This window comes from Nerophis lumbriciformis, linkage group LG10 (genome assembly GCF_033978685.3).
Source record: "Nerophis lumbriciformis linkage group LG10, RoL_Nlum_v2.1, whole genome shotgun sequence".
Taxonomy (NCBI): domain Eukaryota; kingdom Metazoa; phylum Chordata; class Actinopteri; order Syngnathiformes; family Syngnathidae; genus Nerophis; species Nerophis lumbriciformis.
In genome coordinates, this window is record NC_084557.2 from 20,727,445 (window position 1) to 20,753,209 (window position 25,765).

General features: G+C 38.9%; 2 protein-coding genes across 3 annotated transcripts; one reads left to right on the forward strand and one right to left on the reverse strand.

Moving 5' to 3' along the window:
- Positions 1-72: 72 nt before the first annotated feature.
- cnot2 (CCR4-NOT transcription complex, subunit 2) lies at positions 73-19,003 on the reverse strand. Of its 2 annotated transcripts, none has more exons than XM_061970072.2 (15): positions 18,748-19,003; positions 17,939-18,067; positions 17,780-17,858; positions 15,631-15,778; positions 15,358-15,540; positions 15,176-15,246; positions 10,524-10,649; positions 10,300-10,430; positions 10,082-10,199; positions 8,084-8,240; positions 7,944-8,005; positions 7,802-7,851; positions 7,287-7,387; positions 599-743; positions 73-503 (listed from the first exon to the last, which is right to left on the reverse strand). In XM_061970072.2, the coding sequence occupies exons 2-15, from the start codon at positions 18,053-18,055 to the stop codon at positions 417-419; spliced, it is 1,575 nt and encodes a 524-aa protein (XP_061826056.1). In that variant the 5' UTR covers positions 18,056-18,067; positions 18,748-19,003; the 3' UTR covers positions 73-416. The 2 variants fall into 2 exon arrangements, with proteins under 2 accessions (XP_061826056.1, XP_061826055.1); XM_061970071.2 differs by having other exon boundaries at positions 15,170-15,246; positions 18,748-19,001.
- Positions 19,004-22,859: 3,856 nt separating this feature from the next.
- Positions 22,860-23,684, forward strand: lrrc10 (leucine rich repeat containing 10). Its single transcript, XM_061969312.1, has one exon. The coding sequence runs from the start codon at positions 22,860-22,862 to the stop codon at positions 23,682-23,684; it is 825 nt and encodes a 274-aa protein (XP_061825296.1).
- The last annotated feature ends 2,081 nt before the right edge of the window (positions 23,685-25,765 follow it).

Below are 25,765 nucleotides of genomic sequence, written 5' to 3' on the forward strand. Positions count from 1 at the left end.
CTTCCTGGACCAATGAAAAACAAGAAAATACAAATTCAGGGAGTGTCGGCATTAAAAAAAAAAAGCACAAAGAAATGTTGTGTTCTTTTATTACTAAATATAGTGCAACAATAAACATTGCATTTCTTTCACTTGAGTCTGAGGATGTTAACTTAGCCTTGCCCTTATTTCTGGTGTTACAATCGAGGGTCCCTGGGAGAACTCAGGCTTCAGACTCCAAGACGTAAACATAACACAGACCCTGCTCAAAATCAAGACAAAAGGAAAAAAAACAGGGGGAAACAAACAGAATAAAAACGGAACAAGTGTTGGTGCTGTGGGCAGCATGAAAAGGAGTTCTGATGTCAGACACGCCCTCCCGCCTCCTGCAGTCAAATAGACAAATCCTCGAGGAATAAAAACAGCGCCCTGGAGCCTTAGAACGCCTGCTGGGCTGGATTGTAGTTGAATGTCGTCGGCACGTGAGGCCTCTCTTCCAGCTTGTCGTACTCCAGGTGGAATTCCTTGGATGTGCACAAACAATTTTGACAGGAAACATTAGCATTGTTGCTGCTTTTTTGCGAGAAAGACGGCGCAGAAATCAGCAGTGGACTCCCACCTTGGCCACTTTCCTCCAGTTAAGACAGTCAAAAAAGTAGTAGGTCCCCCTCTCGTAAGAGTTGGTCTTCAGTGTGGGCTCCATGCCAGGCGCCCGGGTGATCCACACTCGCTCCTCTTTGTGGTACCGCCAGTCCCGGTTAAAGCTGGAGACACGAGTTAGAATACGAACACTGTGATGTAAACTCACCAGCGGCTATTTAAGTCCAAGAGTTCACCAAAGAACGGCAATCTACTTGTGGCGGCGGTGGCTAGGGATGGGTACCGAGTCCAGTCGGTTCACATGAAATCAAACGGTAGCCTATTTCCAGACCTCTGCTGCACGTGACGGCACTTATGGTTGTGGACTCGGCGCAGACTCAAGCACTCGGCGGGGAAACAAGCGTATTTGTAGCAGACTCAGCTAGATAACGTACCATGTAAGGCTGAAACGACGCGTCGACGTAGTCGACGTCATCGGTTACGTAAATACGTCGACGCTGTTTTTATGCGTCGACGCGTCGCATATTTACGTCACACTGCCGTCATGGCGGAGCGCAAAGCAGATGATGCGAGCGAGGGAAAAAAAGCACGCCAAAAGTCGTCAAAAGTGTGGGAGTATTTCAATAAGCGGCCTAATAATGTAGCAGCGAACAGCTGTCTCGTCAGCTGACGCGCGAGCTCGCAACCGTGGCTGTTTAGCAACCAGCCAAACCCCACTTAATAAAATTATATTTTATCTTAGAGCACATCCGCATCCCTATTCACCTAGGCAACCCCAGGAAATGTATATAATTCGGCATTATTTCGGCCAGTCGGCTTATAAAATCAGAGCCAATCAGTTTACGTTCACGCGCAGGTATAACGCGGCGCGCTCCCGTCTCATCTGCTGATGCGCGAGCCCGGTAATTAGACAGCTTTGTCAAATCAAGGAGTACAAAAGACGCCAGCGCAGAGTGGAGAAAGGTTTAGCTCATAACAGATGACCAAGAGTTGTGCCAAAAGTATGTAAGATTTAATATTTCTCTTCGTGGGTGTGGCGCACCTGTTGCGCTTGTGAGATTGGGGGGGGTTGTGTGCATGTAGTGTGCTTAGTCTGGAGGCTAAATACACACAGTGTGTTATGTAACTGTTGTTTAGTGTTGATATTCTTTGCTTAGTTTGATAAATGTTGGAGCAGTTTTCTTCATCAGGAGGGTGAAGTCGCTCAATTTAAAGTGTTGGATTTAACTGTGTTGGATCATTGGCTGCTGGTGAGGGCATAGAAAAAGGGGCATTTTTCTACCAGTAGACAGCGTTTAAGATTGAGTGTTTCACTGCTAAATTAATAATATATTTATATTGAATATGGATTTTAAATATGTATCTAAATAGGTGGTTAATTGGTTAGGTATTTATGTATTTGCATATTGGGTTTTCTGTTGCATTTATCTATTGTGTTTCTGGTGTTTAAATGTATTTTATATGTATCTTGGTGCATTTATGTTGAGACACTTTATTTAAAATCTGTTTTAACTTAAAGGGAAAAGATGTGTCCATTTTCTTGCACTTGTTTAATGGTTAAGAGTTTGATAGCCTAATTAATAATTGTAAATTATGGGATTGATAATTGATTGATTTTTTACAGCATGTTAATCTTATGGTGTTTTGTCCTTAAAGGTTTTTCACCTACTAAAGAAGCTAAAGGCTACTAAAGGCTACTAAAGACAGCTAATGACAGCTAAAGAAACTAAAGTCTACTAACACTGCTAAAGACTGCTAAAAAGACTAAAGAAGAAAAAAGAAGCTGTTTCTTGGTTGGAAAAACTGTTGCAAACTAAAGGAAAATAAAAGGAAAAAGTAACTACGGTCAGGTCTTTTGAGTGAAATCCAGAAGCCACATTCAGCATTGGTACATCCCTTCAAGTGTGGGATAAGCACAGCGAAAAAAGCAAAACACTTGACAGTTGTTGTATGCACACTGTGTCGAGCGGAAATGGCCTATCATAGCAACACAACGGCTATGAACGAACATTTGAAAAGAAAACACCCGACAGCGTTCTTGCCATCACCATCAACTAGTCAATCGTCCGCGTGAGTATACGTTGTCATCATTACACAAAAACATGAATGTGTCATTTGTATCTGCGTTGTAAATTCATAAACTAAAACACAGTTTCGCTCTGAGAGGCGCGTTTGGCCTGCCTGTTCAGTGTTTACAAAGACGCTAACGTTAATTAGTTGTGCAAATACCTTTTACAACATTAACAGTTACATATACTATGTACAAACCAACAATTAACTTTCACTTTAATCATACTATCATTGTTGTGTTATTAAGCAAAATAAGCAATACTTTTACTTTTGTTGAAATGTTTACACTGTTACAGAATATTTCGTTTTGCACTTTTTTGTATTGGATGTTTATCTTTATTTTTGCAAATTTTAAAGCAAAATAAGCAATACTTTTACTTTAGAAATGCTTATACTATTGCAGAATATTAAGATTTGCACTGGATGTTTACTTTTATATTTGCGCATTAAAAAGCAAAAAAGCTACTTTTAATTGTGTTAAATGTTAAAAGTTTTAAATGTTTACATTGTTACAGAATATTTTGTCATGTTGTTGTCAATGTTGACTGAGTGGCCATACTTTTTTTTTTTGTAAATAAAAGTCATGCCTTTTGAAAAAACTGGCCTACATTTATTTTTTCATCTTCATTTTAAATAAAAAAATAATCGGTAAAAGGAAAAATAATCTATAGATTAATCGAAAAAATAATCTATAGATTAACCGATTAATCGAAAAAATTATCTATAGATTAATCGATAGAAAAATAATCGTTAGCTGCAGCCTTAGTAGCATGCCTGATAGAAAGTGCTCAAATATGCTACACTTTTCCAATTGGGCTAGCTTGATGCTAGTTTACATTGGATTTGCCATAGACATGCTACTGATTACCATTAGTACTTTTACATAGGCATTTCAACACCTACAAATTTGGTCATGAAAACTACAACTAAGATGCATGTTGTGAAATAAGTACAATACTTACAGTATAAACATGTTGTAGGACTCAACAAAAAACAAGACTGGCATTTTCAACTTAATGGCAAGGACTACTTTCTGACTATGGCAACACACTGAGAACAAATGCATACTGCATAAGAAAACAAGATATAACAACTGGACAGTGTAGTTATCATAATCAGTTCATTTTTAAATATTAAGTTGAAAAATTTGATTTTATTATTGACATTATTACTACCTAAACACACACAAAAGTACCAAAAATGAGTACCAATATCGATTCCCAGGTACTGTGTTTATTCAAATGCAAAAGGTACTGTTGGGGAAGCGATATAATGACAATCGTTCAGAGACATTTGCAAAAAGTCAGTAAAAATGATGAGAAGCAAAACAAGTAAGTGTAGGATTCCAAACTATTTTTATTGACACTTGTAGAGATGGGCCAAAATTTATATTGGGATATATATTTAAGCTTCTTGCGACAACGGTATATATCAGCATATATTATTCTGCATGTAAATAATTACAAACCCATCTCAAAACACGTTGCAAAGGCTGATAATTTAGCTGCTGACATATGCAGTAACATATTGCATCATTTCTAGTGACATTTTTTTCTTAAAACTATTATTCATCTACTTGTCAAAATCTGGTTACTTTCTGTTATAATTAGGGATGTATATCGATAGGCTTTTACCAATACCCCCTATCAATACTGGTATTTATTGGTACCATATGTAATTGGTGCATATACATCCATCCATTTCCGATCGCTTGTCCCTTTCAGGGTCGCGGGGGGTGCTGGAGCCTATCTCAGCTGCATTCGGGCGGTAGGCGGGGTACACCCTGGACAACAAAGTGGTACCAGATCTACCACCCGAGCAATGTCAAAAGGCAACTGTTGCGTTCCATTTCGTAGAACAATCTTTTGCTCAGACTGCCTTTTCAATAAAAGGACCACAACTATGGAATTCTCTACCTGACACTTTGAAAACACTTGTCACTTTCAAAAAACAAACAAAATTGTGGCTAGTTGAGCAACAATCGTGTTCCCATGTTTAGTTTTTACTCATTTTTACTAATTGTTTTTTATCTCGTCTGCACTTTGTCTGTGTTATTATTATTATTGGCTTTTATCTAGTTTGCCCTTTGTCTGTATTATTACTATTATCGACTCATCTTTGCCTTATTCTTTTTATTTTCCTATTTTAATGATGTTGGATCTGTGTTGCTGTTGTTGTTGTTGTTGGGGACAAGTGTTGTAAATTAGCTTTGGCTACAAACACTATGATGCATACATTGGATGATGGTTTCAGATATCTATATTTCTGTGTCTGTCTCTATTTCAAATAAACCTTTATATATATATAAGTCGAATTGGTGCATATAAAGATGTGAAAATATTTTAACATTTTTATTACCCTTTTTATTAGCTTTATTGCATCCTTATTTGTGATTATTTCAAGCTGATTATCAAATCCTTGAACTGGGCGTTATGGAAAAAAACAATTTGATCTTGATAAACATTAAAAAAAATTTACATTGTTTTTAACCTGCAGGTTTTTAAAGCAAACCAAATAAACTAGGAGTTAGTTCAACATTTTATTAACATTCTATGTCAATTTAAAAACAAAAAGCACAACAACGTAACAATGTACTAATAAAGTTGAGTTTACATGGTTTCAAGTAATTGAAAGAAGCATCAGTTATTATTTCAACACTGGTGCTCCAATTATAGTATTAGAAGCTGTCAAGTTATCATTAACTTACCAATGTCGTTGTGGCTTGTGCAGCCCTTCGAGACACTCCTGATTTAGGGCTATATAAGAAAACATTGATTGATTGATTGATTGATTGATTGAATGAAGAGCAGTGGTCATGTCCACAACTTCCTAGCATTGCCAGTAGTCATTTTTCACACAGCTTTTGGACAACTGGTCGTCATCAAATTTGCCAAAGAAACAGATCACCTGACATCTAGAAGTCATTTGGGAACTGTTCAACTCTGTATTTTGGAGTTAGTTCAGTAGTTTGAGGTGGCCGCATGTAAAGAAGGCAGGCACAGAGATGGCCCAAGAAGAGATGCAGGGATGCCGGTTGGAGTGCTGGCCCTTCGCTGGCCAGGCTCCATAGAGGTGAGAGTTTGTCAGTTAAACATGATTTCCCCTTTTCCTTTCAATGGCAGCATCTAAGTCACATTATACCAATTCCAGCGACTTTCCGCATTCAGTGTAGATTTTGTTTTTAGCAAACAGTGTTTGGTCCGTGATTCCACTGCGGCATAAATCTATGGTTCTGTTTACTACGTGAACCTCATAACAGTAAGTGGGGCGTTAAAATGTCGACTCTGATTGGCTGTTCCGCCGTGTCTTTTTTTATGCTTTTCAGCGGCACTCGGATGAATGTGACAGAGTTCTTGTCATAATTACCAGGTCGGATGGATTAAAAAAGTACAGATAGCCGTATTATTAGTCCAGAATTTTAGCAGTGTTCTTGGACCGACCCAATTAGGAACCAGTAACAAAAAATATCGTTACTAGGTATACATCCAGAGTTGTAATTTCTTTCTATCTACACTTGTGTTAACACTTACTCTTCTGAGTATGGATCCAAACTGAAGTTACAGGGGCAGAATTGGTCATATCAATGCTAATAATTCACATTTTCAAGATAATTAAATGATACCTTTTTTATCCCAACTGTAATCCGACAATATCCAATAATATTTCAATCATTTCCTTATTCCCTTTTATTTTATACACAATGTATATAGTCCTTCCATCCATTTTTTACCAATTGTCCCTTTCAGGGTCGCAAGGGTGCTGGAGCCTATCCCAGCTGGACAAGTGGCCACCTAGCCAATAGTGCAAAATAACTATAGGCTCTTATTTCCTAAATTTGTAAACAACAAAAACAATAACAAAACAATTTTGTGATGATATAAAATATTGATTTCATCACTGCAGTATCGACCATACTCTGATACTATACTTGATATTGTTACAGTCAAAATCTGTATCAATCTGCCCACCTTTGTTTACATTCAAGAGCTTGAGCTTAGCGGTTAGCTAGGCTTCTTTGTATCCTCCTACAGTGTGTAGTGTAGCAAGTTCAACTATTCTTGTCTTCGAGTCCTCCAGTGATTTATTTGCTGCCATGGAGGCAAGAATTAATGATTTAGAAGCTGCACTGTGGAGTGACGTTAGCCGCTGGCGAGGACGCTACATTCCATTGAGGAGGTCTTTGTTGGCTTGTCAGGTGTCATATTTGTGGTACACAGCTAGAATGCGTCATCAACATGAATCAACACAATATGAGGATAATATCAAAAGCTCTATCGTTGAAACTGATATAATTTCTATTGTTTTGTTTGCGCAATCCCAGTTACTAGCCAGCATACCTTTAGATGGTGGAGGAGCACAAATCAGCGACACCTACCTTTATTTCAGTCTTAAGAAGTCTACATTAGATTTGTTGCTAAAAGTGTATCTACAGGGCTGCGATTACTCTTTAAATACAGCAACAAGGTTGCAAAGTTGGCAAAACCGATCCCTGCTGTGCAGTCTTCTTATTCTCTGGCAGACTAGGAATGTTTATTATGTGTTTATGAGCACGGGCAGACAGAGAACGCCCAAATGGGTGGTGATGGTCCAGCACAAAAAAATGAACGCATGGGAAACACTAACAAGAGAATACTCACAGCTCTGAGGCTGCTAGAAGTTGGAGCAAGTCGCCACCATTCATGTAGTACAAGTAGAACAACAAGTCTTCACCATATCGAGCAAGTTTTATAGCAGCCAGCTGGAGAGGACAGCAGGGGGGACAGAAATTAGTACAGGACAAAAAGTACAGCTTGAATACATCTTGAAAACAACGAGATTGCTGAAGTCCTACTAAAATCTGGTGCGAAAAAAATGTGACCTCATGCCAAGCATACTAAGTTCATCATAAGTCATCAAAATGTAGGTTACTCAATTAATTTACATCTTTTTTTTAACACATGTTAATTCATGTTAAAAAACTGTCCTCCGCATCTGTCACATGTCATCAAAGGGCGACTAGTTCTATTTTGTTGTTGTATTCACTTTTTGACCCGTTGCTGACATGTACACTTAATAGAGGTTTTACTGTGGCACGTGTTTGACCCTGCAACTGATTATTTATATTGTAAGAGAATTATGAACCATTCTTGGAGGTCTCATTGCATTACATTACCTTGTCCCGTATGTGGATATTGGTTAAGTACTCCGATGGAACATGGAAGTCTGAAGAAATACAACAGGAGAAATAAGCCAGTAATATTTTATTTTACAATCACTCATCTTTATGGATTCTCATAATCAAAGAGATGTCTTACCGATATCTTGTGGTCGACAAGGCGCTGAGGCCCAAGGAGAAGCAAATTTAGGGTAAAGGTTTCTGTCAGGAGAGGAGACAAAGGTCACTAAATATTGTTTTCCCATTTAATTGATGCTGTAATATTGTTTGAAGTCCTACTCTGGTGAATTTAAATTGAGTCCCAGTGTTGTGAGGTCACTTCCGAGCGCCAGATGCACCATCCCTGGGTCGGTCTCTGCTGCCCGTATGAACGTCAAAAGACCTATCATGCCAAACTGGTCCGTTACCATTCCTAGGGGAATGTTGGTCACCCGACCTGCAGCGGCGGGAGAGAACAAGGGGTCAGCAAACGACTGCAGCATATTTGAAGTGTGACATAACATGATGACGCTCGACATCACACAGAGGGCCAACAACACACGTTTACTCATGAATGAGGAAGCAAGACAGGATTGTTTTCCTTTACTTTTTGAAGTGTTTTCTGTGGATAAACAACATATTTGAACTATCGCGGCGAAGCAAAAGAACGCATCTATGTTATCACACTAATTATTTTGAGGGGCACACGCAACAAAAACAACCATCTTATGTCCTGCCGCTCAAGAATAAGAGAAGACATAGTTGCGCATCGTCATTTTTATGAAGAAAACAACATTGGCTGCGATCATCATCAAGAATGAAGATGGTATCTTTGGATCCTCTACTTTGAAATGGACAGTGATAACTATGCCATGTAGTGGTCTCTGTATTGAGATTTCCTCCTCCCAATAATCCTTGTCTCTCCTTCGCTTGGAAAGTCTCTCCCAGTGGGCAAGACAACGGGGATAAATGTAAGTTCCCTTTTTTTATTACGCTTTCATTTATTTTTTCCATCCATCTATTTTGTACCGCTTGTCCCTTTTCGGGGTCGCGGGGGGTGCTGGAGCCTATCTCAGCTACAATCGGTATTGTGTTGTATTTAATCTTTTTATTAATCTATCGTATATGTTCTTTGTGCGTTGTGTACAGTTTGTGTGACTTAGATGTTGATGTAGGTATAATTTAGGTATGACTTCCAACTAAGACTCAAACTCAGTATATCGCTGTCGTGGGAACGGAAATCATTGGCAGGCATGTGCATGTTATTGGTTTTCGAAAAGTGCCACCATTCTGCGTTGTCGTGGGAATCTGGGGAACGAGGAAATGTAATTGTGCATTACAGGACTCTTTCACATGCGTTCAATAATTATACTAAATAACAATATTTGTGTATTTTATCATCTATTATACATGTTTCACGTGACAAATGAATAAATGTATGATTGAGTCAAGGGGGGTGTCCAATTGATGACGCACAGGTCACCCGTGAAACGTGCCTTTTTTTTAAGGCACCATAAAAAAGCATAAAAAATGGAAAATAGTATATGTAATGACAAAAAGCTGACATACGGATTCTAACAATGATCAAAAACACATTAATGTGTCTTTAAATATACTCATAAAGTTTATTTAGCCTTTTTATTAGACTATTTAATTACAAATTACATAATGGCGTCGCATTCAACACCCTAACCCTAACAAAGAATAATCGTGATTCATGATCAAGATTTCAATACTGATGAAAATATTTGTGATTATTATTTTGGCCATAATCGTGCAGCCCTAATCTCTGCATCCTTTGAGTTCTCAGTGTACGGCCCGCAATGGAAAATAATTTGGATACCTCTGCCTTAATTCAATAAAAAAGTAAAATAAATGTAAAAAAATGTATATGAAGATGGTCAGAGACACTTCCGCTTACTTACAGGAAGTTGCTCTTTGTGTTGCTGAATATGTGTCTATTGTGCTGTCATTTCTGCATCTACAACATTATGTTAAGTTAGTGTTCTTTCTCGTGAGATCCGAGATGGCCATAATATATTTAACTGCCCAGGATGCGCAAGTCTCAATTACAATAAACAATGTAGTTAAGTAGATGGGAAAAAATGGTGAGCCGCAAAAAGCACCCAGGCCACTAGCCCCTGCTATAATAGTTTGCTTTTACACATGTACTCCATGTACACAATCCCGGACGTTCCTCAGGGAGGACAACAATGACAGTTCAAGAAAGTGAGCCTGAAGCAAACCGTTGTTTTAAAAAATGCTTCTCTAAAAATACAATTGACTGAGCACTCTCACCATCAGGCAACACCTGGATCCCTTTCTTCAGGTTGTTGTTCTGTGCCGAGGCCACCTTGTCTCCAGGGAACTTGGGTCCGTCTGCGTTGGATGTGCTCTTGCTTGTGGCGTTCAAGTTCTAACCAAACACAGGCATGGACTGTTAAAGAAGGTCATTAGGGATTCTATAGCATCTACAGCTGACAAACTACCCTGTGTTGCTGTGCAGTTACTCTTACATTTACAGTTTTATTGTCGTCACTGTTTAACGAGGGGTCCTTGTAGTTTGCGCCAGGCAGTGCAGGGAAGTCTTCGTTGTGGATGGAGAAATCCTGTGACTGTTCTGTTGATGGTTTTGTCACCATGCCAACTTGTTAATGAGGAATAGCACAAAGTAAGCTAAATGGTTGACGTCATAAAAACTAAAGTAGTACAGTAGCTTTTGGCTTAGTAAACAACCTACCATAAGGAGCCCTTCCAGCCAGCGGGTTGAGCACCGCCGACTGGTTTCCTGTCCCTTCTCTCCGGCTCCTGTCCGCTAATGCAGGGAAATCTGACAGATCCAGTCCCGCTAAGTTTTCACTGCCATCTGTAGTAAGCATAAGAATTAAAACATAAAAGAGGGTTGCACAAAAAGCTGTGATCTTGATTCACACAAACATGCTGTCTAAATTCTAAAAGACAAAGACTTCTTTGTATTTCATTTTAAACGGCCCTATTATGCAAAACCAAATTTCTTACCTGCTAGTACCTGTTTATGTGTATTTGCGATCCCCATAAGTCCCAAAAATGTGAAATCAAACCATGAAGGCAGGGCGGAGATTTTTATAAAACAATCTTGCCTTCTTACAAACTTGCTGCAAACGAGCCATTTGGAATTTGAGACTTTAGTGATGTATTTTGCTTTAGTTACGTCAGCGGATATCTCCATATATGGAAGAGGTTTACCCAAAGAGCTTTGTGTGAGTCCACCATTTCATTTCAGTCGTAGTCCAAAGTTTTAGTCAATAAATTCCTTATTTTTATCTATCCTCTTGTTGTGGGGCACATTGGCTCGTGCATGCACATGCATGCTAAAATCATCTGCTGTTTCCATTTGTAATACAAAGTAGCGTATAGTTCTAACTTATATCTAACAGGTGTAGGGGCTACAAAATTCTGGTAATGATAATCAAATTTTAATTACAAAAATTATTTTGGCAGCCACAATTAAATGAGGGTGATCGTTTTAACATTTAAAAACCAGGCACCATTGAAAATCATATTAAGCAATTTCACAACCGCAGAGACAGAGACCAGCTCCGTGAAACGCATGCCCGTCCATGCCAGAGGTCATTGTGTATGATCACAAAACTCCATCACCATGCCAAACTTAAATATTAACATTATTACTATTAACAATATTTAACTTTTCACGGGCTTGCTGCAGCTGATCGCTTTGTTTCACTTCATTTCACTTGCTTCACTTCCGTAGAGTCTTGGCTTGCGTTTAACACCGCGTTGCTATCATTAGATGGCGACAAGTGTGGACAATACCGCCCCTAAAAGTATCCCTTGGAGGAGAAAAATATTCACAGCGTCGAGTGACTCAGTACGTGTCCAAAACTGTCCATGCACTAAATTAGTCCGATTTCTCCAATAGTTTGGCTCTAAATAATCATCCTAAAACTATGGTCCAACCAGACTCATTCCTCCTGCCACCCGAACAGTTTTTTCCCCTCGGCCGTAAGGCTCATGAACAATAACAAGTTCTGATAGCTCAGTTTTAGCTCATGTTATTCTATTCTGTGTTATATGTGTTTTATGTTGCACGATTGCACCAAGTAAAATTTCTACTTTGTGAACCCGTTCTCAAACAATGGCAATAAAAACTATTCGGATTCGGATTTGGATTCTTACAACGAAGCTAAAGCGAGCAAGAACAATTCATACACCCACAACACATCTTATCTGGTTGTGTTGTTGTGAACGACATCATCTATGTAACATCAATGTACAAACAGCAGTCGCAACTTGAGGTTTTCTTTTTTTACAGCCTCAAATTGTCTCCTTACACATCAAGCTGCGAAGAACAGCCCACTTACTCGCTTTACAATAATAGCGTGGTGCGCCACATCTGATTCTAATCCGCTAATAAAATAAAGGTTTAAAAAAAAAGTACCTTACACAAGCATAATGTACTTAAAGGGGAACTGCATTTTTTGGGGAATTTTGCCTATCGTTCACAATCATTATGTGAAACAAGAATACGAAAAGTTTTTGTTTTTTTTTACATTCTAGCTTTTCTAAAGATCGGCTCGTTCTAGGTGGCTAGCAATGCAGCTAATGGGAGCATTCAATTCTACCTCTAAATCACTTTAAAATTGCATCCAAAAACCGCCTACAATACTTGATTTATATTCCGTAATCTGTATAGTAACCAAACAGTAGCAACATTGTTTTTGTAAGAGTGACTACTGTCGAACCTTTTTTCTAGTGTGCATTAGCGTGCTACAGTATTAGCCGTGAGCTAGCTACGGCAAGAGATAAGCAAGCTTTTACGTCACCAGCTGAATCGCGTTTGAGTTTGTAATGCACAACACGATGTAATAGGACACCAATCTGTACTGACTGAAAAACATGAACAATCATATTACAGTATCTGTAAAGTATTATTTCATGTTTTGTTTGTACACAGCCAGCTTGACACTGTATGTACTGCAGTTGTATTAACACGCATGACGTGCTGCGTATATCATGATTGATATAGTGACTCACTCAATGGACAGTTATTTGTTTGGTCTGGCTGGCCGGGGACGTTTTTTTAGGTTGACTTTGGGTAAGCACGCCATTTATGTCGAAATAACATGGCTCCAAGTTCCACATTTACACCGTCAAAGTCACTGTCACTCTCTCAGCTTCCGTCTGCTCCAACGTTTCACGTTCTTCTTCGTGCTCGCTTCTAGAAGCAGTAGTTCATCCTCTGTATATTTAGCTTCAAAAAGATAAGGTTGTGAATCCTCATGTGTCAAAAAATGAACGACTTCGTTTTCTATTACCAAGTCTGCCATAATTAGAAAACACACTCGCATTTGTATCCGAAAGTAGGAACACAAATTCTGTTGCTGGAAGTCAGAAGTGCGCTGCTATGGAAACTGAAATAAATGCGCTGAGGAAACTAGTTCCGGCAATGTATAAAATGACTAAAATACGATACATACAGTACATATTACATATTGTTATGAACGTGTCTGTTACTACATTATATATTTAATTGCAGTGTGTATATAAAATGTTAATGGAAGCTTTTGAAGTTCTTTTAGAGGGCTTTGAAGGCTACAACGGTGACTCCCATTAGCCACATATCTTTATAATTTAAAAAAAGACTTCTGGTCCCCTCATAATGATTGTGAACGATAGGCAAACATTTTTTTAAAGTGCTGTTTCGATTTAAAGCACTTATTGATACATTTTCACAATTATTATGCTTTGACCTAAAATACTGTTTAAAATTGTCCAAAGATGCGCAGCACCAATATGTAAGGATTTTTGCATTTTATTAAAAAAGATTTTAATAAATTTTATTTGGAAAAAAAACCACACACTCTATGGTGGTAAAATAAGTGTAAAAGGTACAAATCTTTATTAAAAACAATTATAACGGGAAAACCAAAATGTTATTGTTTTTATATTGCTATTATTTAAATGTATTGTTACTACTATTATTATTATTATTATTGTACTCGTGGTTTATTCGATACTAATTTATATCCGATTTTAACTACCGGTATATTTTAAAGTTTAGTTTTGGTGGTACAATAAATACTCATGTTTTCAAATTAATGAATAATTGTGTTATTAATTGTGAATACAATATCAATCAAAATAATTGAGATTATTATTTTTGCCATTATTGTCCAGCCCTAGTCTGGAGACACTTTTCCATTGAGTGCCAACATTTCTGGCCAGTGTTCTGGCAATACGTGCTCGCCATTGGAATTCATGCAACCCATGTGCATCTGCATCTGCATATGAATCCAGGAAATGCGGAAATGTAATTGCGCATTGAAGGACTCTTTCACATGGGTTCAATCGGTACACTGAATAACTGTATTTTGTCATTTACTATACATGTTTCACACAACAAACGATTAACTGCATGGTTAGGTCAAGCGGGGTTGTCCATTCGATGACACGTGGACCACCCATTAAACATGGCTGTTTTTTATGGCGCTGGAAAAAAAGCATGAAAATCATAAAAATAGGCGTAAAGGCATCATGTACTGAGAAAAAAGCTGACATGTTGACACTAATAATTAACAAAAACACAAATATTTGTCTTTAAATATACATATAACGTTTACTTAGCCGTTTCGACTATTTGATAACAAATTACGTGATGGTGTTGCGTTCAACCCACCCCAATACTGTTTACCTAACGTAATGAATATGATATATCATAATAATAATGATGAGACCAGACTTTTCTGGAAAACGATGCCACAGCAGACTTACTTTACAGGGAGGAAGACACCTTAGGTACCTCTCCTACAGAGGCGGAAGAGCGCACGCAAACGCGCACATCCATTGCCCCAGTTAGAAATATTGGGTCAAGTGTTTTGGGAGGTTTTTTTTGTCCTTGTCAGCCAGGTAAACTGTCGTGTTTGTCCGTGTAATCTCAATGGGACTTTCCTGGGGAAATAAAAGATTAAAAAAAAAGAAGGCTAATCTTGCCTATTCCGTTTGAAACTGAAATATTACCACAACGGGACATTTGGCTTTGCAATCATCTTGTTGTTACCTCCCCAGTGACTAACAAGGAACCTAGCAGTCCCGCCTCCACTCACAGAGACAAAGAAAACAAACCCACAAACTCTATGTTATATGTGTTTTATGTTGCACGATTACGCCAAATAAAATTCCTAGTTTGTGAACCCGTTCTCAAACAATGGCAATAAAAAAAACTCTTCTGAAACATGGCAATTTATCGATGCCGGCAAAGTTATCAAGTTCATTTTAATTTATCGTTCAATTAATTAAACTTATCAATTATCGGCCCAGTCCTACTTGTAATGTTTATGGATGCTGTGGGAGAGACAAAAAGTAAGCAAAAAGGTTAAACATTCTAACCTGTACCATTGAAGATATTGCTTGATAATGAGTTCATTCCAAACGCCTGGTTGCGGTTCATTCCAAATCCAGACATGCTAAAACCAAAATATATTTGATTAGACTTTTTTTTTTTATGCAACAAACTGGTAATGGACAGAGAGGATTGACAGGTCAAAATGTGAATCTGTCAAACTACATCCACTAACCTGTTTACAGTGAAGGCCTGGCGTGCTGGTTGTTGTTTGGGCATACAGATGATACTAGGAGAGCTGCGATTGGGGCTGCCGAGGCCCGAGCTGCTCATACTATTGGTCCTGTTGCTCATACCGAGGCCTTGACCGACCTGAGAGTGGTTCAGCATGTTCCTCGTGTTCATTGGCAAAGTCCCCCTTTAGAAAAGGTTATGACATTTATTGGTGTATTTCTCAACTGTCATGTTTGATGATACCAGGTGTTATGAAGTGTCATTAGCATGGTACCTGCTTGGCGATGGGGGAGTATGTAGGGACATGGTAGGGACACCTGTTGTGGGGGTGATATGACTTGGTAGCTGGGAGCTTTGCGTTAAATTTCGGTTTAGTTGAGGCGTGCTGTTTCCCATGCCTCTTACCGAAAAGCCAAGCGTACCTGTTTAGAGCGGAACAATTAAACCACACACATGCACAAAAGAGAAGAATACTGTAAGCAAGACAATTTGGAAACTTTTGCTAAACATGCAAAATAACACTTTATAAAATACTATCCCTATACAGTCGTCTCTTGTTTATTGTGGATAATTAGTTGCAGGCTTGATCGTGGTAAACGAAATAGGATTATTATTAATAAATCATATATTTTCATTGTTAGCGCAAAATAATATTCTTTAAAAAGGAAAAAAAAATGTGAATATATATTTCTCCAATCTTTTTATTAATTTTTTCTATAATAAAAACAATGGACAACAAATCTAGCATCTATTGTTGGTGTTATTGGCGACTGTACTCGTGTTTAGAGACACTGTTTAGATTCTGTCGCGCCATGTCCGTGTCAAAAAGCGAGCAGCAGAGAGCCTGACGTCACACTTGCTTCGCGTTAGTGGGAGCCTTTCTCTCATTATATATATATATGTATATATATACTGTACATATATATAGAGAGACAGAAATAGAGAGCGAGAGCGAGAGAGAGCGAGAGCAAGAGTGAGAGCGAGAAAGCGAGCGAGAGAGAGCGAGAGAGAGAGAGAGAGAGAGAGAGAGAGAGAGAGAGAGAAACACTTGATGCATCAGAACAGTAGAAGCCTACTAAATGATAAATAAATGGCCCTACCTGGCAAGTGGGATTTCATTTTTGTGCCTTATTAAACCACAAAATGCACTAGACACTTGGCCACAGGTCGCAATAAACTTTCAATTCAAAGAGGTGTGTTGTGTCTACCGTCTACCTTTTCATATAGCTGACAGAATTGTCGCACTGTGTGTATATCCGCTCTGGTGACTTATTAATGTACTTGCTAATGTCCTGTTTTTAGCTGGTTACTTTCTGTTATGGTGTGTTTCCAGTTGAATATATTGTACAAGAAATGTATTCCTTTTTTGCTTCATCGCTACACATTCAAGTTATCTTAGCGCTGCAATTAGAATAGCTTATCCTTCCCTCTTCCCACTATGTTTGTCCGCACTAGATCCGCATTTTAAAACCATCTGTATTACTTAAACTTACATAAATAAATCGATATTTGGGCATTTGTCCATTGATTCAAAATCATCCTCCTTCCAACCGTGATGCATCGAACAATTATCTCTTTTTCCACACCGCTAGTAATACATATGGGTCATAAATAACATGATTTTTAACTCTTCAAAGAGGAACTGCGTTCTTATTTTATTTTTTGCCTATAAATTCCAAAATTCTTATGAGAGACAAGAACACATACTGTACGTATTTTTTAATGCATTCTAACTCATAAACGTAAATAAAAGAATGTTTGCAGTGGAGCTAATGGGTGCCATGACATCGTTACGTCTATTTCAACCATAAATCCCCAAAAATAACCATCCAAAAAGCGCCAACGATACACATTTACATTTCGTAACCTGAATATCAACAATGTATTAGTAATATTGTTATTATATATATAATATATATATATATATATATATATATATATATATAATAGTTATAAGCGCTAACGTTAAGGACTTACATTTAGCAGCGCATTGATCAGAGAGAGGCAACTTCCTTATGCTGCTGTATTGACATCATCAGTTGGTGAGCTGCTTTCTCGCCTCTGAGCTTGTGAAAGTTAATTCTAGATTATGTATCATTTGCCCTTACTTCATTCCAACCCATTTTTTTCTTTGGATGTTTTTTTAAATGCTGTAAAGACAGAATACAGCGACTCCCAAAGGCTCTATTGTAAACAGACTTTTGCTCGCATGCATTCACTAGTCAGAATGCATTAAAAATGTTCTTGTCTTACATAATAAGGATTGTGAACGATATGCAATGTTTTTAAAAAAGTGCAGTTTCCCTTTAAATATGTAGAATATGCGTTTAAAAAAAAAATCCACAATGTAGAGAAGCCGCAGCACGATTTGTCAAGGGACGACTGTAGAAGACTTTTTTTGAATAGTCTATTCCATCACTCACTTTGTGGACCGTACAAACTTGCACCAAGCTGTGACAGCTGCCCCGATGACGACGACGACGGCGAAGGTGACGACAGCATCTGAAGACAGAAATGAGTAGGTTAGATCTACGGATACAAACATGTTCAAGACGATCGTGGCAGGACTAAAAACAACTCACGTCTTTGTCCGACCGATGTGGGAACATCGACGGCTGGTTGTAGTACATGCTTTCATCGGTAAAGTCATTGTCCACGACCTCCACAAACTCTGGAAATTTCTTTCTAGAACCAAACATGCCTTTTGTCACCTGCAGAAAGAGGGGACATTAGAGTAAGGACACAAGAGGAAGAAAACATATGATTACACTACTCCAGGCTTTGCATTAAAAAATCTGCCATAGGCTTCCATTGATTTAAAAAGTTCTGATGTTACACTACAGTACATATTTAATGTATTGCAAATACAGCAAATACAGAACATTAAGACGGCACACACACTAAATGCAGCATAGATCAGTGTAATATATAGGATGTAACACAGTTAAGGAATTGTGTTTAATGGCAGGCTATGCAGGCAAACAAGTGTGGACTAACTCAGTGCAGGTAAGCAGGCTAGCTGCTTGTGTTTAGCGTTAGCATGGCGAGCTAAATGTCGTTAGCGAGAGAACAATTTGGCTGAATAGAAACAGTCTTTTAACCTCGTTTTAAAATACACAGACTTGTCTCCCGGGCACTGGAAAAAGCAGGCCCCGACTAGAGAATATTCCCCCACACGGTTGCCTCTTTCTCGGCTCAATTTACGCTCCGTTTGCAGGCAGCAGCAACCAGAGAAGGGGTGACTACCAGCTGGAGCTAACTGCTAGTGCTAAGCAGCCGAAGCAGAGAATGCAAGGGGAGACAAAACAGCGGGGCTAATTTGCCATTCATTCAAATGAACTGTAAGGCACGTAGGTTTTAAAAGCCGGTAAACAAGTACAATAATCCTCACCGCATCAATTTCACTTGACTTCGTAAAATCCAAGATGGCTGTGTTCTCAACGAAGGAGGAATAGCCTTTACCCTTTGACCCTACAACCTGCAGACCACTTCCGTACACAAACCTGAACGAGTGCGCATCATTCCCAGGAAAACTTTACCTTGCATCAATAAATGCAAGGATAATGACGTAAAACTACTGGCGTACAAAGTACATTATTGTTGTGGCATTGCACAAACACTACAGTGCTCAGTTGTTAAACTTTTCTTTGCACAAGTAGGGTTGCCAACTCCCTGGAAAAAGGACACCTTGCAGGGCTCGTCGACCTGATGTCTATTAGCCTTTTTTATTTGTGCGAAAGGAGTTTTATATCATCCACAAATATTGAAAGGTGGTTTTGGAGTAATAAGAATAATGGAGAGAAAAAAATGCAATAATTATTTGTGTGCAAAATAACTAAATTAACAGAATAAATAAATATTGTTGTCTTAAATAGAAATTGTTCCTGTTTAACCTATCATATAACAAATACGAATCCTTCTTTAACAAAAGTCTGTCCTGCTTAACTTAAAAACAGAATACATTCAGTGTGCTGATTTATTCTCCAACTGTGGTAGGTGTGCCACTAGTGGTACGCGGGCTCCATCTAGTGCAGGGGTGTCAAACTCATTTTAGATCGGGGGCCACATGGAGAAAAATCTACTCCCAATCACGGCATGATAATTTAAAAATAAAGACAACTTCAGATTATTTTCTTTGTTTAAAAATAGAACAAGCACATTCTGAAATTGTACAAATCATAATGTTGTTGTTTTTTTTACACTTACATGTTGTAGTATTCTATCTTTATTTGTTGTTATTTATATTTTCCGAATAAATTATGTGATAATGTTCATCAGTCAACTCATTGGTGTTCATTTTCAATCCATCAAGATAAAAAAAATGATATCAAAATCAAATTACAGTATGTTGTTTATGTAGTTTGATCATTTTCCTTGACTGATGTACTAACATCATGTGGTTTATTTTGTACATATGTAGCATCATCAACAAAGATACAAAGAATTGCTATTGCGACACCCAGTGGACACATTTGGAACAGCTGTTTCTTTCATTCAAAAATTTCAGGCTAATTTTTATACTTAGCAAACTCGTCCCGCGGGCCGGCCCCTTGTATCTGCGATCTTATTCTTTCGGTCATGACCCACACTTCATGACCATAGGTGAGACAAGGAATGTAGATAGCTCGGTAGACCGAGAGCTTTGCCTTCTGGCTCAGCTCTCGTTTCGTCACAACAGTGCGGCAGAGAGACTGCAATACTGCCCCAGCTGCTAAAGAATAAGATTGCGGATACAAGCGGCCGTAATGAGTTTCCTCAGAAGGGTGGCTGGCATCTCCCTTAGATATAGGGTGAGAAGTTCAGTCACCCGAGAGAGACTCGGAGTAGAGTCGCTGCTCCTTCGCTTGGAAAGGAGCCAGCTTAGGTGGTACGGGCATCTTGTGCGGATGCCTCACGAGCGTCTCCCTAGGGAGGTCTTCGTTGCACGTCCCACTAGGAGGAGACCCCGCGGCAGGCCAAGGACCAGATGGGGGTTTACATCTCCTCTCTGGCCTGGGTGGGTTTCAGTTCATTTGCTAACACTACTAAAATAACTTTTAATCAATGGGGATTTATAGACCCTGCCTAAATTGGGGCCCAAGCGGAATTTTTTTTTTTTTGTCCACCGTGCAGGTTTTCACATTTTTTATTTATGTGAAAATATGTTTACACTTTTTAAATCAAATTAGAATTGAAGTTGTGTAAAACCAATTGTGCAATAATAATGTTTAGTGCATTATATAACACATTCAACTTAATTAAAACATGGACTTGCATATATTCCTCTCACATATCTGGCCGGAATGTGACCACGGTACGACTGTTGACCAGCACCAACACTAACACTGTGAGCCACGGGGGACAATGAGGATATTTCAGGAAGTAAACCATTACATTGTTATCATTGACGGAGCCAGAGGGGGCCAGGTAAAATTCCATATGAAGTTCCCTGTCGTTCATTGCAGTCATCCCTTACCACATCGCCCTTCAAATATAGCGGCTTCACTACTTTGCAGATTTTTTGGGTGATATTTTTTATTTTCTCAAAGCATTTTATTATAATTTATTGTGCCTAAAATAAGCATTTTTAAAAATAACAATGGCTAGATAAATTACAAATATTCATTGTATAGTAGTTTTGGCCACTAAAGGAGACTAAATTAAGCAGAGCTTACTGTTCAGTATCGTGGCCAATGATTGGCTCAGCCTCAAGCAGCATATTGGACTAAAAACGTGTAAAAGTGACTAAAGGATGTTATTTCACGTCTATAGGACTCTCATAATGTTAAAAAACCCTATTTGGAAGGTCATAAACAGTTTTTAATGCTGTAGCTATGAAAATATTGGATTCATAATTATTCCTTCCTACTCCACGGAAATGCGTTTATCGTGGTCATGTCCATAACCAATTAGCAGCATTAAACGAGGGGCGACTGTAATTGACATTTTACATGCATTTCTTCATGCAAACACCCCCCACACACACACACACACACAGATCGCAGGACCATACGCACAGCACGTGATCTGCATATAGAGAGGAGGGTCCCAGCTGTGCAAGATGACCTCTGTTGCACCTGCACGCTCTAATTAAACAGACTTAACAATATGATCATTAATATGACTTTTTACTTTTAGAACATACCTTCCCACACGCATTTTGCATGTTTTGTCATGTTGAGCTATTTGTAGGGCCCATGTAGAACTATTTAGGTGCAAGCTGTGATTATATTATGTGATTGTCATTTTTTAATACAATGCAAATAGATTGAGTAAATGAGTGTACCTAATATTGTGACCAAATCAATCCATTGGTAGAGGAAACAAATTACAGACCTTTGTCCAACATGTTCCAACACACGTGTCCTGACTTGAATGTTTTGAAGTAACGACGCTACTGACACAATGTTGTGGTAATTACAAGGTGCGGTTCCATATACTTAACGTCACGCTTTGAATGAATATTCCCAATGGTAATCACATTGTTCATTCTGTGTGCTGTGTTTTTTTTGTCTGTCAGAGGCCTCCAGTGTGTAAGTGGATGGAGACGGAAGAGGACGTGCTAAAAAAAATCTGACAGTGAACAAAGACCAGTGCCTCTTTCCTGATAAGGAAAATGACATTCCAGCTCCAGTAAGGCTTAGCAAGATAGCATGCACACCTACATATTACTTGGATCATAATTACAAATGTGGTTGTATTGAATCCTTTATATTGAGTGGCTCGGATAGAAGATCTGTAGTAAAACAATAATAGTATCCGCAGTGTGGCCGGATCGGAAAACAAAAAGCTTTTTATTCTTGACCATAACTTTTTCTTTTTTTACAACAAGTCCAGGTCGTACCCCACCTTTCACTAAAGCAGGATAGGTTGTAGCTGTGGTGGTAGAACATGAATGATTAACTTTTTATCATTGTCTTTACCTTTGAAGGGTCGAGATGAAAAGATAACAATGTAATTTGCAAAAAAAAATTAAAAAAACTCCTGTATGCATCCAAGGCATGGTGCCCCTCCCTGTTTCTCCCTCCATCCCACCTCTGACATCTGAGGGAAGAAGAGAGGGAAGTGATTTGCCACAAAAGGGGAGGAGAGAGCTCTTAGTGGTTGCCTTGAAAGTCAGGGCAAAGCTCAGAGCCACTGAGGAACGCACTTGGGGAACATCCGCCCTGGGAATATGCTGTCTTTTCAGCTCATTATACCGGATAAACACATTGCAAACTGTTGAAGACAATGAGAGTCAGCGGACAGATATGCTGGGAAGTAGGTACTGTCATTTCCACCTTGGTGGCCATTATTATCGCTGTGATCAGTGCTCATTGTTTTTGATTTTAGAATACTCACTGGTGCATCTTTGATCAACTATACTGTACTTACACAAGGATTATTTCAATTCTAATAACTTTTTTTTATATACATCCAAGCTCTTCAGCATGCCAAAAGAGGAGCCTAAATGGAACCCCATAATGCCTACTGATTACCTCACCTGGCGTCAAATTTCATTGAAGGACCAGTCGAGCGGGCAAAATGGGTAACGTCATGCGAGGTGTCATTGCCTTCATCCCATCGGAACGCTGCCAACGCTTTCTAGTGGGGGACCTGAAGGAGATGCCGCTTGATCGGACTCTGGACCTGAGCAGCCGCCAGTTGCGACAGTTACCCGTCGCTGCATGTGTCTTTGACGAGCTGGTCAAGCTCTACCTGAGTGACAACAACCTCAGCAGCTTGCCAGAGGAGCTGCATCTTCTGAGGAAACTTCAGCTGCTGGCCCTTGACTTTAACTGTTTTGAGGAGCTACCTGCAGCTGTCTGCAGACTGCCTCAGCTTAGCATCCTTTACTTGGGCAACAACAGACTTTATCACCTTCCAAAGGAACTTCAAGAGCTCAAGGAACTTAACACATTATGGCTGGAAACTAATTGCTTCAGCGTCTTCCCAAATGTGGTTTGTGAGCTCCCCAATCTCAAGACCCTGCACCTCGGTTACAACCAGATTCGCAGTATACCCAACGAACTTGGCAGGCTGGAGGAGCTTCGAAGTATCTGGCTAGCTGGGAACGAGCTGACAGAGTTCCCGCCGGTGTTGCTGGAGATGCACTTCCTTGCCATAGTGGATGTGGATCGCAACAGAATCCAACGTTTCCCCGCACTGTCTCACTTGCAGGGGCTAAAACTGGTCATCTACGACCATAACCCCTGTGTTAATGCCCCAGTGGTGGCTGAGGGAGTCAGAAGGGTTGGTCGCTGGGCGGACTGCTCAGACGATGATCAAGACGACGAAGGGTCAAAGATGGCCAGTGATTCTCCTGCCAAGGTTGTGGAGGTTGAGCCGCAGGAGGAGCTCCACATGTAAGGTCAATGGACAACATGACATTCAACTGTGGAAAGGTCTGACGGTGCAGCATGTCGCTCAAGTGGATCACTTGAAACAAAGAGGGTGTGCAGTGCTTTGCCATAAATGGTCAAGAATGGCCTTGATTGGACCATACATGTTGACTCTGGAATTGGGGACCATATTTAGTGTTGGTTCCCATGTTTCTACAGTCATTGTTATTGGGAAATGTGTTATATCTACAAAGATGTATCATAGATTATTGTACAGTAGTACCTCAACTCACAAGCCTAATTGTTTCTTTGACGGAGCTCTTAACTCAAAACACTTGTGTCTCAAATCAACGTCTCCCTTTGAAATGAGGCGGGGCGGCATAGCTCGGTTGGTAAAGTGGCCGTGCCAGCAACTTGAGGGTTCCAGGTTCGATTCCCGCTTCCGCCATTCTAGTCACTGCCGTTGTGTCCTTGGGCAAGACACTTTACCCGCCTGCTCCCAGTGCCACCCACACTGGTTTAAATGTAACTTAGATATTGGGTTTCACTATGTAAAGCGCTTTGAGTCACTAGAGAAAGGCGCTACATAAATATAATTCACTTCACAATTGAAATCAATTTAATCAGTGTTTGCCCCAATCCCCCAAAAAACAAAAAAAAACAGCATAATTCTAAAGGGGACTTATTATGCAAAACCAACTTTTCTTACATTTTGGTACACTGCCTGCTTTTGTGTATTTGGTATCCCCATGAGACCCAAAACTTTCAAATTAAACCGTGGAGGCATTGGGTGGAGGCATATTTATAAAACAATCTTGCCTTCTTTTATACTTCTCCAAACGATGTATTTAGAATTTGCTCTGTCCTGTGACGTTTTCTGCCCTTTGACATCAGCGGATATCTCCATATATGGTAGAAATGTATCCGAATATCTTTGCACGATTCCGCCATTTAAGGCCGATGCTTTAATCAATAAGTTCCTTCTTTTTCTCTATCTTCTTGTTGTGTGGAAGACTGGCTTGCACATGCACACGCATTCTCCCCTGTTGCCATTTCTAATACAAACGTACAAAGTAACGTTCGAACTTACAGTATATCTGTCAGTAGACTCGATATGGAAGCGCTAAAAACTACAACATGACTGACAGAGAGAAGTCGCTGTTGAAGTGGAGGCACATAAATAGGACCCCCCACAAAACGACGCACTATAAAGAGACGGTCAGAAAGCGGCTTGAAGACGGTTTGTATAACATAATCCATGCAAAATTTTGACCAAAGACTCACCATTACATGTTATGTAGATAAAATGTTTTAAATGTAGAAAACAAATCATATGATCACCTTTAAAATTTAACATGCCTTTTAAAAATAAAGAAATGTAAGCTAAAACAACTATTGTACAAGTAACTACAGTAATATAATAATAATGTACGGCAATTACCTTGGAGATTGGACTTCTACACACTATCAGCAGCTTCTACATATATTAATGGATAAATGTCTGCTGTTTGGATATTTTAACCTTCACACTCACATTCTATCTTCACATGCTTGGAAGTTGTGTCCATTTTTAGCTATAAGGAAATCTTACCTATGCTTTGGGTGGTGTTCACTGGGACATTTGCTATGACAACTAATGGCGGGATGCTTGTAACTCTAATTTTTGCTTGAACCTAAAGCATAGCAATTAGCCGAGAGACAGCTGTTATCTCAATGCACTCTTAAGTTGGGGTACCACTGTATATTAGAACTTGTTACACACACACACACACAAATGTGTGTGTGTATATATATATATATATATATATATATGTAGCTATATATATATATATAAATATATATATTTATATTAATATATATTATTTATATTTATATATAGATATATGTATATTAATATATATGTGTGTATATATATCAAAACGTTTTTCAAATACCGGTAGTTTCCTGTGAAATGTTACATTTATTGATTAATTTTTTAAATAGTTTTTTTTCACCCTATTCATGTTGAATAACTGATTTTCTTAGGTTTGGTTTTCAAAAAAAATTATTGAAACAGTGTTTATGATTGAATTGCAATGGACAGTATTTCTACCTAATGAGAAATACAAC